The 13,019-nt window shown below is 38.3% G+C and overlaps 1 protein-coding gene across 3 annotated transcripts in view; it reads left to right on the top strand.

Moving 5' to 3' along the window:
• bcl11ba (BCL11 transcription factor B a) overlaps window positions 1-11,594 on the top strand; it is a 60,990-nt gene extending 49,396 nt beyond the window's left edge. For 2 of the 3 annotated variants that reach the window (XM_056476796.1, XM_056476795.1), the window contains exon 3: window positions 6,704-11,594. In XM_056476796.1, the coding sequence (XP_056332771.1) occupies window positions 6,704-8,696 (1,993 nt within the window). In that variant the 3' untranslated portion in view covers window positions 8,697-11,594. The remainder of the gene's footprint in view (window positions 1-6,703) is intronic. The other variant, XM_056476798.1, reaches the window with a different exon arrangement.
• Window positions 11,595-13,019: the final 1,425 nt, after the last annotated feature.

The following is a 13,019-nucleotide window of genomic DNA, read 5'->3' as shown; positions in this document are numbered from 1 at the left end:
TAGTCCCTCTAAATTATCATTAAGGACCAGACTACACTTAATCAATATTATAAAAAAGTGGGGAGAGCATTCTGGGAATGAAGGTGATGCTTATTAGAAACGTCTTAGAAGATGTTCGCATGAGGCTGGGGTTCCCTAAAAGCCTGGCACCTTACTCTAAAATACACTAATAGGAGCAGGGTGTCTATCATTGGAGCAGATTTATGTGCATTTTATCTTTAAAGAATATATATACAAATGTTCTGGAGTGTGATTTCCAGGTTCCGCTTCTACAAAAAAATCACCCATAATTCCTAGCTGCCAAATTTAGCACATCAAGGTGCTCTTAAATGCTTTTTTTCTACACAAGTACCCTTAACCTGTTCTTATTAACAATTACAGTAATTTTTCACTTTTCAGCAGCTTCGTTTTATTTTAGTTTCAAGCTGAAAAGCGTTTCCAGACCGCCATGATGAAGCACTTATGTCTCAAAGGCGTCTCGGTCAGCGGCGTGACTCTCTCTGGATCTGTCTTTACTGTACTATGACAGTAGATTCTGTTGGAAATTTGGATAGCGTAACTGTAAATGCCGAAAATGGGACACCGGACTCCCTCGTGGGCTCAGAAAAGCTACCGTGCACGAGTGAGCTACTTTCTCGCTCTCCCTTTCTTTCTTGAGCGCGCGCTTTTCCCTCTTTCCTCTGTAAGCCATCCAAGAAGCCCCCTGCCAAAGCTGTGTGTGAACCACAGCCAAACAAAACACAGGCAGCCGTCCAGGCCAGCGCGGCACGCTTCCACTAATAGAGAGAGAAAAGCTTCCAGACCCAACACGCTACTTACAGGACGGCAAAATTCTTTACGCTAGATAATAACTTAATGACAGCCTAAATGAAGTCCCTATAGTGAAAACCACTGTCAGCAAATGAGCACCTCATTAAATGATGCTATATCCCTTTTCTCCCACTACCCCGTCAATTTATAACCTGCCTTTATTGTGTCACAAATCTCAAATTCCTGGAGATTTTTTGCTCCTTTGTCCCTTGTAAGACAATTTGGTTGTGTCTTGTTCACTATCACGTAAATGCACATACAGTTAAAGTCAGAATTATTCCCCTTTGAATTTTTTTATTTATTTAAATATATCCCAAATAATGTTTAACAGAGCAAGGAAATTTTCACAGTATGTCTGATAATATTTTTTCTTCTAGAGAAAGTCTTATTTGTTTTATTTCAGCTACAATAAAAGCAGTTTTTAATTTTTTAAAACCATTTTAAGGTAAAATGATTAGCCCCTTTAAGCTATATTTTTTTCGATCGTCTACAGAACAAACCATCGTTATATAATAACTTGCCTAATTACCTTAACCTGCCTAGTTAACCTAATTAACCTAGTTAAGCCTTTAAATGGCACTTTAAGCTGTATAGAAGTGTCTTGAAAAATATCTAGTAAAATATTATTTACTGTCATCATGGCAAAGATAAAATAAATCAGTTTTTAGAAATGTGTTATTAAAACTATTATGTTTAGAAATGTGTTGAAAAAAAATCTTCTCTCCGTTAAACAGAAATTGGGGAAAAAATAAAAAGGGGGGCTAATAATTCAGGGGGGCTAATAATAAATGACTTTTCAACTGTACATACATTCAGCCTGCACTTTCAAACAAAATAACTTAAGCAACAGTATGTACTAATACAAGCCAAATTAAGAATTGAGTTCTCTTTAACTATGTTTCTTTTTCTCTATGCATTTAAATGATAGAATAACATGATTGTGGATTGATATTTTAAATATTGATAATGCTTGGGACAACAAAAGACAATCCATTCATTGAACAAATCTTAAGGTGTAATTTCCAATCAAACATTGGGCTTGCTGCTTTTAACTTTTACGACAAAATAAATCATCATGCTAAATGTTTGACACTGACTGTGACTTGTGAAATAAATTATCAAGCACAGAGAATGCATGTGAAATCATTTTTATTCCTCTTGTATTTTCTTGTTCCATTTTCAGGATGAAAGCTTAAGTGGCTCATTGTACCTCTCAGTGCGACGCTGAAACCTATTAACTGTCATCTTTTTATTTTTCGGTTAATGTGTCTTAAAGCCCGGCATTTGCATGCCGTTTAAGTCGGTGTGTGCGGAGAGCCACGATTGTTATTAGTGATAATTTCTCTTTAATTGAATTGGGGTCTGCATGCACGTCTGATACTGCCGATGACACACACTTTCACACAATACTGTCCTCGTTCTCCTCTCCCGCCCGGCAGCTGGGCCTCGTTGGGAATATCTAATTGAAAATAGAATCAGCCAGTGCTCAGCATGAGAAACTAATCACTCCAAACTTATCAGGAGACTGGCCAGACTGCTATTCTGGACTTTCATTTTAAAATCAGAGAAATCTGAGATGTTCTTTACAACCAAAAATAAAAAAGCTACTTATAAATATATCTGCATGGAAATCTATTTCCAATTCTAAAGGTTACATGTAGTTTATTTTTGTAATTGTAGGTGTAAATGTGCATGTAATAAAAACACAACTTCATTTTTTAAATTGATGCATGCTATGCTATTCTGTAGTCATTTATGAATTAAAACATTTATTAATTTGTGGTTTATATGTTTGATCAAATTTCTTTTGATATAATCAAGACTTAAAAAAATAGAACATAAATGACAAAATGTGAAATAAAGCTGTAAATATTAACACCAAATAAATCCTGACAACCCAATCATCATATTATACAATTAAAAATTTTGGAAATCACATTATGGTCATTATGTTTAATACTTTATCATTCCTGCATGCATGTACACATTTTGTGCACATTTACAAGTTTTTTTTATTTTATTTTTATGCAAATGTAAAAAAATCTTTACTTTTTTTTTTTTTGCATTAGTTGAAATTATTATATTCATGCACGATTCTTTTGCAATTCTAAAATATTTACAAAGATATTTAAGTTCTTGTGATTCATTATCATTTATTTTGGCTGTAAACATGTACAAACGTGTGTTGATAAAAGAACCTGACAGCAAACAGCTACAGCGCCCCACGCCGACACACAATCCTAAGATACATCCACCTAAACCTGAACGCACTCCTTATGTTAGTAGCAAGAGAAGTGCTGCAGGTTTTCTCTCTCTCCCTCTCTCTCTCTCTCTCTCTCCCCCTCTCTTCCTTTTTTCATATGGAAATGTGAAATAATAGGGTGATTAAATAGAGCTGTATATTAAAGTACAGCTGACATTAGAATTAGCATAATGTGCTCTCGCCTCGGGCTGCATACTTTATTTGCCATCTGCGTCGGACTCCAATCCCCTCGGGAGTGCAGGCGCTGAACACTTCTCAATAAACTCACGCCCGAGTCCCTTCAGCACGGCCACAAATACCATTTCAGGCAACGGCCATTGATTCGTCTTAATTGTGGGGCAGAAATGAACATTCGGCCCCCTGATGACTTCTGTTTGTCTGCGAGAGGATCAGCTAGTACAGTAGCCTATGTTTTACGCCCCGGTAGTTAGCATAGAGAAAGGTTCTCTCGCACACACACACAGAAAATAAGGACAGTGCCTGGTAAACACAGACGCTAGTTGTTTTCTAGGCCTCCTTTATATGGAGCATTAGTCTTAAAGCATCTGCCATAAAACAACGAGAGGAGGTTGGAGGATCGTGTGTGTGTTTTATGCATGTATGCATATATGTGGGCCTTGAGAGGCTGGGGGGGAAAAGATGGCCATTGTGCTGGAGCTTACGCTCTGTCCACTGTAATTAAGTCAAAGGCTTTACAGGACAAGGGTAGAGGTAAACAGATGTTCTTATGAATGCACATCAGCCACATAATAATATTCAGTGGGGAATGTTGCTTTTTTCCCCCAGTGAATCTTTTAAATATCCACTTAAGGGCTTAAATATTTATCTTTTGAAGCTTCTTTAACATTTAAAAGGACATTGATTGATTGAATTTCTTTGTTTGCATCACATTTATCAGCTCACTCATACTCTTTGACAGCTGTTTGTGCTTTCACTTTCGGTTTTGGTTTATCTAAAAATTGTAATAATAATATTGAAATTAACTTAACATTAGTATTTATCTAATTAAACTTCATTCCAATTAAACAACATTTTTCAACTATTAGGAAACACATTTTAGAGGAACATAATAATATTTATTGATGTGATCTTATTTATTCATATATAAATTTCATTTAATATTTTTTTACATTCAACTGAAATGGAAGAAATTAAAAGATATTATCTTTTGATGTTGTCACTTTTGTTTAAAATACCAATTTAATGAGATCAGGAAAAAAAATTGAGCTGTGTTTTAAAATGTAAAATCATTTTTTTGAGTTATTAAGGGTGGGGCTATTATATTGAATTGTGATAAAATTGATGTCAATAACATTGATAAGCTCTGGACATTTTTACTCTATATTGATCTAAGAGCCAATCACACTGCAGAAATGTGTAACAATGGGAATCTGAAAGTGTGTTGATATTAGAGATGTACTGAATTTTCGGCCACTGAAAATTTATCAGCCAAAAACATGTTATGCCATTTAACAGACCCGCTAATTTTGAGGGGGCTTCAGTCATTGTTGGGATACTCTTTTAAATGTGGAAGCATTAACAACTTAAATTGAAATGTATGTCGTTATCATTCAATATGGAAAATAATTATTGAGACTGCATTTTTGCCATGTCGTCCACCCCTAATTAAAGGGCACTGGGGTCTCAGACCCCAAACAGGACTTCAACTAGTGATTATGGTATTTTTCTGTGCACAGAAGAATGCTATGATATCTGAAGCAGAATAAAATGTTGTTAATGTGCCACCTTTAAAAAATTCATATGTGTATAGCACTACTCATTTTTTACTAATTTACATTTTTTGTGTGCTTACTATTTAAATTCCTTGATGAAATATCACATCGCAGTATACCAATAAGATGAAGCTTCAGGCTATTGGTGTATATAATCCCTTGTCTCTGTTTCTTTCAGATGAAAACACACTCCCCTGTTTAGCATTGCTCCTCGGCAGCATGTAAAGGAATGCTAGAACAGATACTAACCATTCATTCTCTCTGCTCTTTTTGATCCTTCACAATGGCCATGATTGAAATAGACACCCATGAGGGCTTCCTAGTCCCAGCTCCTCCAAGCCCTGTGTGTGACTGCCGCCCCATTGTTCTCTCCACAGTCGCTCGCTCTCGCACACATACATATACATGAAAACACTCATAAAGGTACACAAAGCACAGCCAGAAATCAAATACCCAAACAATTACAGCAGCATATGTTTTCCTGCGTATCCTAAATTGCTGCATTAGGTCAGAACAGCAAGCTTTCATTTAATAAATAAATGAAACTCATTTCCTAGTGCACAATTACCATTTCCACTTTGTAGATTTTTTTTTTTACACCAGTGCCCCAGGAGTACGGCAGAGATGGTTTAGAATCTTTTTTCATTGTATACTCAGTACACTTGGCTTGTTTGTGCTGCCATGGTAATGAGTCCCTTTTGCGTGGCAGAACCGATGTAACGGTGAAGTTGTAGCATCAATTAGTCATGTGTAGTTAAAGCTCCAGAGCTGCACCAAGCACAGGAGCCACTTTTTAACACATTCTCTGATCCGAGAACTGATACTGTTCACACTTTACCTGAACCCAGAGTGTATACAGACTTCACACATTCAGTTGCTGCTATTTAATTATATGATTGGGACTGTGGAAAATGGACTAAAGTTGTTATCATAAAAATTCACAATAAATTCAGGAGTGAGCCATTTCTTCCTTTGTAATCAAACTTGCTCTCAGAAAAGCAAAGATTCACTGTGATGTCATTAGTGGAGAGGGGGCTTTCCAGGAAGTGTAACTGTAGAATAAGATAAAAACGTGAGAGGAAGTAAGAAAAACAATCTTGAGAAATTCTTAATGGAACAGTAAATAATACCCTTGAGCTGTTTTAAATGCCACAGACTTTAACATTCAGACTGGTGTGCTTTTTTCCCCACCGCCTCTTAAATCACAGGCAGTGTTTTCACTCTTTATTTGAAACCATTTATCTTGATGTGCGCTCCCTTCCCCCTCCCCCTTCCCCAACCCAGACCCTCTTCTCTCATTTTTTTATTCCTTTCTTTGAGGGGACAACTTAAGTTTATTAGTCTGATACTGATGAGGGTCCCCTATATCACAGTTTAAGTTGTACTTTTCCAATTTGGTAGCATATTACTCTGGCATCCTAGGACAGTCTTGGAGCTTGGAGGGTTTCCCAGTTTAGAGTGTTCTTGCTTGGCGTTATGCTTCTAAAATGAGTCAGCCGTTTGTAAAAGCAATGATTAAAGACGAACTGAAATTGGGAATGCGATGTTCCCACAGCACCAAACCTTCAAGGAGCAGAATGGAAATGCACTTGTCACATTTCTGTTAAGTATGAGTTGCTCTGTTCATGTGGCAGTATGATGGGTGCATGACAATACTCATTGCCCAAAGTACAAGGCAAATTTTGGGAAGTGTCAGAAACCTCAAAGTATGCTCTTTGTAACATGCAATCATTTGTGACCCTATGTCTCATTTTCCATCGAGCAAGATCTGATTTTTAATGTAGTAATTAATAGGAATAAACTTTTTGCATTATGAAACAAGTGTTGTGGAAATTAACTGCAGAGGTTATAAATTGAGAAATAAAAAAGCTTTCTTTTCTTCTTTGGTTGCAGGTAGAGATGAACCTTCAAGTTACATATGCACAACGTGCAAACAACCCTTTACCAACGCCTGGTTCCTTCTGCAACATGCTCAGAACACACATGGGATCCGCATCTACCTAGAGACCAATTCATCGAATACCTCCCTAACACCACGGATCACTATTCCTCCTCCAATTGGTGCTGAATCTATACCACAGTCCCCGTTAACCAACTTTTTGGGGGACAACAACCCCTTCCACCTCCTACGGATGACTGGGCCTCTACTGCGAGAGCCCCCACCAGGCTTTGTGGAAAACCGTATCCCCAATACGCCTCCCTTTGTCAGCCCCCCTCCACGCCATCATTTAGATCCCCATCGCCTGGAACGCCTTAGCGCAGAGGAAATGGGTTTAATCTCCCAGCATCCCAGTGCCTTCGAAAGAGTGATGCGCATGACACCCATGGCCATAGAGTCCCAGTCCATGGATTTCTCCCGTCGATTGAGAGAGCTTGCTGGAAACAACAATTCCACTCCACCGTTGTCACCGAGCCGTGCTAACCCTATGCATCGCCTTCTCAATCCAAACCCCTTTCAGCCCAGCCCGAAATCACCCTTTCTGAGCACCCCTCCACTGCCTCCCATGCCCCCTAACAGCACCACTCCGCCACAGACACAGGGCAAGTCGAAATCCTGCGAGTTCTGTGGCAAGACCTTCAAGTTTCAGAGTAATCTGGTTGTTCATCGGCGAAGCCACACAGGCGAGAAACCTTACAAGTGCCAATTGTGTGACCATGCTTGTTCTCAAGCGAGCAAATTAAAACGCCACATGAAGACCCACATGCACAAATCTGGTTCCATGACAGGGCGTTCTGATGATGGCCTGTCCACCACCAGCTCACCTGAGCCAGGCACTAGTGACGTCACTGGGGAGGGTATAAAAAATCGGGATGGTGATTTCAAAGGCGAGAGTATGCTCCAAGACAATGAAGAGGAGGAGGAAGAGGAAGAGGAGGAGGAGTTGGAAAACGAGAGCAGGCCTGAGTCAAACTTCAGCATGGACTCTGAGTTCTGTCGGAATAGGGAAAATGGCTCAAAGCCTCCTTCAGACGAGAAGACCCTTTCGTTAGGAAAGATGGTGGAAAATGTAGGGCTCAGCTCCATCCAGCAGTACAATAACTTAATAGTTGACAATCGGAAAAGACTTCCATTCTCCAAAAGGATCTCGGAAGTGCAGAGGGAAGTGGGGGATGATGATTCAGTAGTGGGGGAAATGGACCAAGTAGAGCGGGCAACTGTGAATGGAAGGAACTGTGGCTCAGGCGACTCTTTCTCAGGCCTGTTTCCCCGCAAACCCACTCCCATAACCAGCCCCAGCCTCTCCAACTCCTCTAACAAGAGGATAAAAATCGAAAAGGATTTGGACATACCCCCAGCCCCCCTAATCCCATCTGAAAATGTCTACTCCCAGTGGCTAGTGGGCTATGCAGCATCCCGCCACTTCATCAAAGATCCTTTCCTTGGCTTCACCGACTCCAGACAATCTCCATTCGCCACCTCCTCGGAACACTCCTCCGAGAACGGAAGCTTGCGATTCTCTACGCCGCCAGGGGACCTGCTGGACGGGGGCCTCTCCGGCCGCAGTGGTACTGCTAGCGGAGGCAGCACCCCGCACCTGGGTGGGGGGCCAGGACCAGGCCGGCCTAGCTCGAAAGAGAGCCGGAGGAGTGACACCTGTGAGTACTGTGGGAAGGTGTTCAAGAACTGTAGCAATCTGACAGTGCACAGACGCAGCCACACAGGCGAGAGGCCCTACAAGTGTGAGCTTTGTAACTACGCCTGCGCCCAGAGCAGCAAGCTCACCCGCCACATGAAGACACACGGCCAGCTCGGTAAGGAAGTGTACCGCTGTGACATTTGCCAAATGCCCTTCAGCGTCTACAGCACGCTTGAGAAACACATGAAAAAGTGGCATGGGGAACATTTGATGACGAATGAGGTCAAAATTGAACAAGCAGAGAGAAGCTAAGCCAGATTTCCTATTTTGCCTCACAATTCCTTGATTTTAAAAGGGGTAGCTGGATACTCTGTTTTTTGTTTAGTTCGGTTGTTGTTTTTTGGTTGCTTGTTTGTTTGTTTTCAAGTTAATGGTTTGAGTTAGTTTTGTCCTAAGAAACTGCCATCTGAGAATGATAAAGACATTAAAGAAGTGGAAAATGCAAAAAAAAAAAAAAAACAAACAAAAAAGAGAGAGAGAGAGGGCGGGGGGTTAATTTGGAGACGGTATAAACCGCATATCTATGAATGGATACATTAGACAATATTTTAAATGGAGCCTTTAACTGTGCAATAATTCTGTATTTATTGGATTTTTAAAATATTTTGGCATGTGCAGGTTAATTTTTATTTCATCATTTTTTATTCCATAATCTTATGATTTATTTCAAATGCTGAGATTTTTTTTTTAAATCTAAAAGACATCCTGAGAGATTTTTTTTTTTTGCTTTTAGCAAAACAGAGTATCGTTGAGGCCGCTGCTTACATTGTAGATTATTTAAGCTACACATGTAATTTCTTGAAGAGAAGCCGCATTCAATCTTCAAATTTTGAAAGCTGAATTGAGAAAGCTATTAGTCTTTATTTTTCTTTTTTTCTTATTATTCATACTTGCAAAATGAGCGGACAACAATCCTTAGACCTTGTAGCACGAACTGATCTGAAGCATGTCAATCTAATTGGGAATGTAGCACTGAATATCAGTTCTGACAGTAAATCTAAAGAGGACTGTAGAGCTGAAAACCTGTCTACTCAAAATCAAGGAGAGGAGACTTTAAACCAGACTAAAGCGAAGGCAGCTGCTTATTGGTACCCAGTACCGGCCCAAACAACGCTAGTCATAGGATGGATTGTGTTATAGGTCTCAGTAGTGAGTTTTTAAATCGCCAGCACCCTTTCCATAGGCTCTGCACTTAATCAAACCCATTTGATTTCGCTGAACAGCACAATAGTGAAGGAAGACGGCTTTAAAACAACTCAGGGTGAGCTGTATAGCTACTTCTGCCAAGTCTGCTATCTGATCTCAGCCGTCTTCTCTGATAAAGCAGTCCAGTCCTCTGGTTGAGCTCATTCACAACCCTCGCCTCGTCTCCACACTTCATATGACACTGCCAACCACCCTTAAACGTCATGAATCAACTCCATCCTTCACATAAAAGTGACTTGTCATACTACATTGCTGTTAAGTTAAAGACATCTAGGCCAGAGGATGAAGCATTTTTACACTAGAAGAGTGATTTACACACACACACACAAGCAGGAAGAGAAAGAGAGAGAAGGGTCTTTACAGTCCAATTCGGGTTAGTAAACCTAAAAGCACATTAGTCAAGGCAGCACCACTGTTCTGTTTCCATTGACTGACATTTTTGTAATATTTTGTGTTCAGTTCTGTTGTTTCATTTATGGGTCTGCGGTTCCTGAGGGAGTCACCACTTTAACCAGATTAGATTAGAATTGATCCAATTATAATTCATTCTCTTACAATGTTTTTTAAAATCACTTGAAACAGCCCTATGCATTTTTGTACATATATAAATATATATTTATCAATCATTTTGAGAAGCAAATTTATACTGCACAGTAAAATCTGATTCTAGTGTATGATATTGACTTGTCTGGTTAATCTGGTCATGTCCCGTGTGTCAGAGCCATCAGCAGGTATGCAGATTAGTCAATTGCACAGTAAAAGAGTGTATGTCATGACCTGTTGAGCGTGTGCTAAAACAGTAAGACAATTTTTTTCTTTCTTTCCTCTCATTCAGGACTTCCTGTGATGTGTAGTTGAACGCATTCTCAGAAGTAGCAACACGCTTACAGAATGCACAGCTGAATTTTCCCTTTTCTTTTCTCTTCTATCCAACTGATTTATTGGCAGTTAAACAGCCTTCTTTCGACAAGATGCCCTAACCAGCGCAAACGATTGAAGCGAGGGAATATCGTGGTTTCTTTCTTTTTTTAAATAAAGAAAAAGAGCGAAGCAAACTAATGAAATAGAAAGAAAGAGAGAGGAAGAAAAGTAAACATACACAGCTCTTCGCAGTTGACCCGCACTTTATTATTTGTTGATTTACATATTTGAAAACAATGGCGAAAACGGCTTCTGAGCAAGAAATTATGTTCAAAAATGGATTTATTGGGCCTTGCTAGAGGGAGCATCTGAGATTGAAGTGCCAGCGTTGATAGGCTTGGCTTTCGCAATGCTGGCACTATAAAAATGAAATTAATTTATTTGGACAGTTTTTGTACTGCCATTCAATTTGACATGAGTGTGCCTTGAATACTGATCTTCCTATTTATTGTCTTGTAAGACAAATGCAACACTTTTGTGAAGCAAAGAATTGAAAAATTAAGTCCATGTGGTTTTAATCTGCTTCTAAAAGAGCAAGGATAAAAACAGATACGTAGGTCATTTCAGTTGAACTAAGATGAAAAGTAGCCAGCACAATACTAATGTGTGTCTATGTGTGTATATATGTATGAATATGTACATATAAGTGCACAAAAACACACACAATAGACAAATATATATATATATATAAATAAATATATATGTACAATTTTTCACTTCAGGACAAGACTGCATCCCTTGAAAATAATGGATGATTTTGTTTTTGTTACAAATAATAAAGGAAGAGACTGGACAAAAATCAGGAACTACAGAAACTTTGAAAAAAAAAGAAGAAAAAAAGTAAAACATTTAGTGCACTCTGTCTTAAAATACGTTTACAGTATTGAAACAAGTACAAGGGTAAAATGATATTTCTGTGTATGTGTGTTTTAAACAAGAATTTTTTGGTTTTCATTTTTTTCAAGTTTGCTTATAAGGTTTCTCTGAATGCCATAGTGGCGTGTGTATATTGGTTTTTGGTGATGGGATTTTATATATATATATATATATATATATATATATATATATATATATATATATATATATATATATATATATATATATATATATATATATATATTTGAGACATTTCACTTGTTTACTGTAAAAGTATACCAGTATTTGTAATATTGGAGAATGCCTGGGCATTTTACATAAAAGAAAAAAAGAAAAAAAAAATCAAAGAAAAGTAAAAATATTTTTCCCCAATTATCATTTCTTTCCATCATTTCCTTTTTTTTTTAAACAAGAAAAAAGTTTCATTTTTACAGTCCAATTTGAATTGTGGGTCTTTAAAATGTTTTGTCACTGTAACTGTAAAAGTCTTTGAGTTTTAGTAACTTTTCTGCCTTGGATGTGAGTAAATAAAGATTTAATTGAATAAAAGAGAACTGTAACGGGGCCAGCGACTTTTATCTATGGAAAGATGATCACAGGACAAATACTGAGGTTCCCGTCGTGTGTATCTTTCTGCTATCTTCTTCAGTAATGGATTTTCTAAATGGCTGGAATGAAATACATGTGTAGGCACTATGATGTGTTTATGTGTGTGTGTGTATATATATAAATATATACTGTATATGTACACACATTTGGCAGGATACAATTGTGAAAAATTGAAATTAAAAATGTACAGATGAGTTTAAGAGGTTGTCTGACCTTTTACTGTAGCTACATATACAACAGTAAATGTTTTGTTTACTCTTATCTTGGTTGTAAATAATTTTATATGCTTGCCCGAACTTTTTGTTTTCTCTCTTTCTTGAACTGTTTCTTTCTTGCTTTTTTCCCTTTTTTCTTTTAACTTGTGTGTTCTGACTAGCACTGGGGGCATAATACCTGATTTCTGGGACCTGCAGATTTCAGGTCTTTTAGCATGAGAAGAATAGAGCACAAATACAAGATGTTTTTACTTGTCCAAGTCATTACTGTGTCATCAATTTTCTGATCAGGAAGTAAAGAAAAAAGGTCTGGAAATTTTCTGAAGGTCTTTCTCTCTCTCTCAGTCTCCCTCACTTTGCACTAACACACCCACTCACCCACAGAAAACAGGCTCGCTCATAATATGTCTAAAATAATCGACACACGGGACTTTCAAACGTGTAGGTAACAAGATAGCTGAGCCAAACCTCACTGTATATGATCTTCTCTTCGGTTGTGCACAATTCACATCAAAGCTTTTTGCCTCCAACCAAAGGCTACAATTAAAGTCATCAAGAGCTACTAAAACTGACCACACTCATGCAGACGCAAATCAGTCAACCTGAGCCACCGTGTACACTTCTGAACCCTTTCCCAGAATGTATTAACCTCTGGTATCTGCATCTCAAAATAGATGTGGCACTCTGTAGAAGTCAGAGAGCTCTGTACGACTGTTTGTCCACTCCTTTATACAGTACGTTCATCTCA

Source organism: Danio aesculapii, chromosome 17, assembly GCF_903798145.1.
Source record: "Danio aesculapii chromosome 17, fDanAes4.1, whole genome shotgun sequence".
In the NCBI taxonomy this organism is placed as follows: Eukaryota; Metazoa; Chordata; class Actinopteri; order Cypriniformes; family Danionidae; genus Danio; species Danio aesculapii.
Note: the sequence above shows the minus strand (reverse complement) of the source record. Positions and strands in the feature narration are given on the sequence as shown.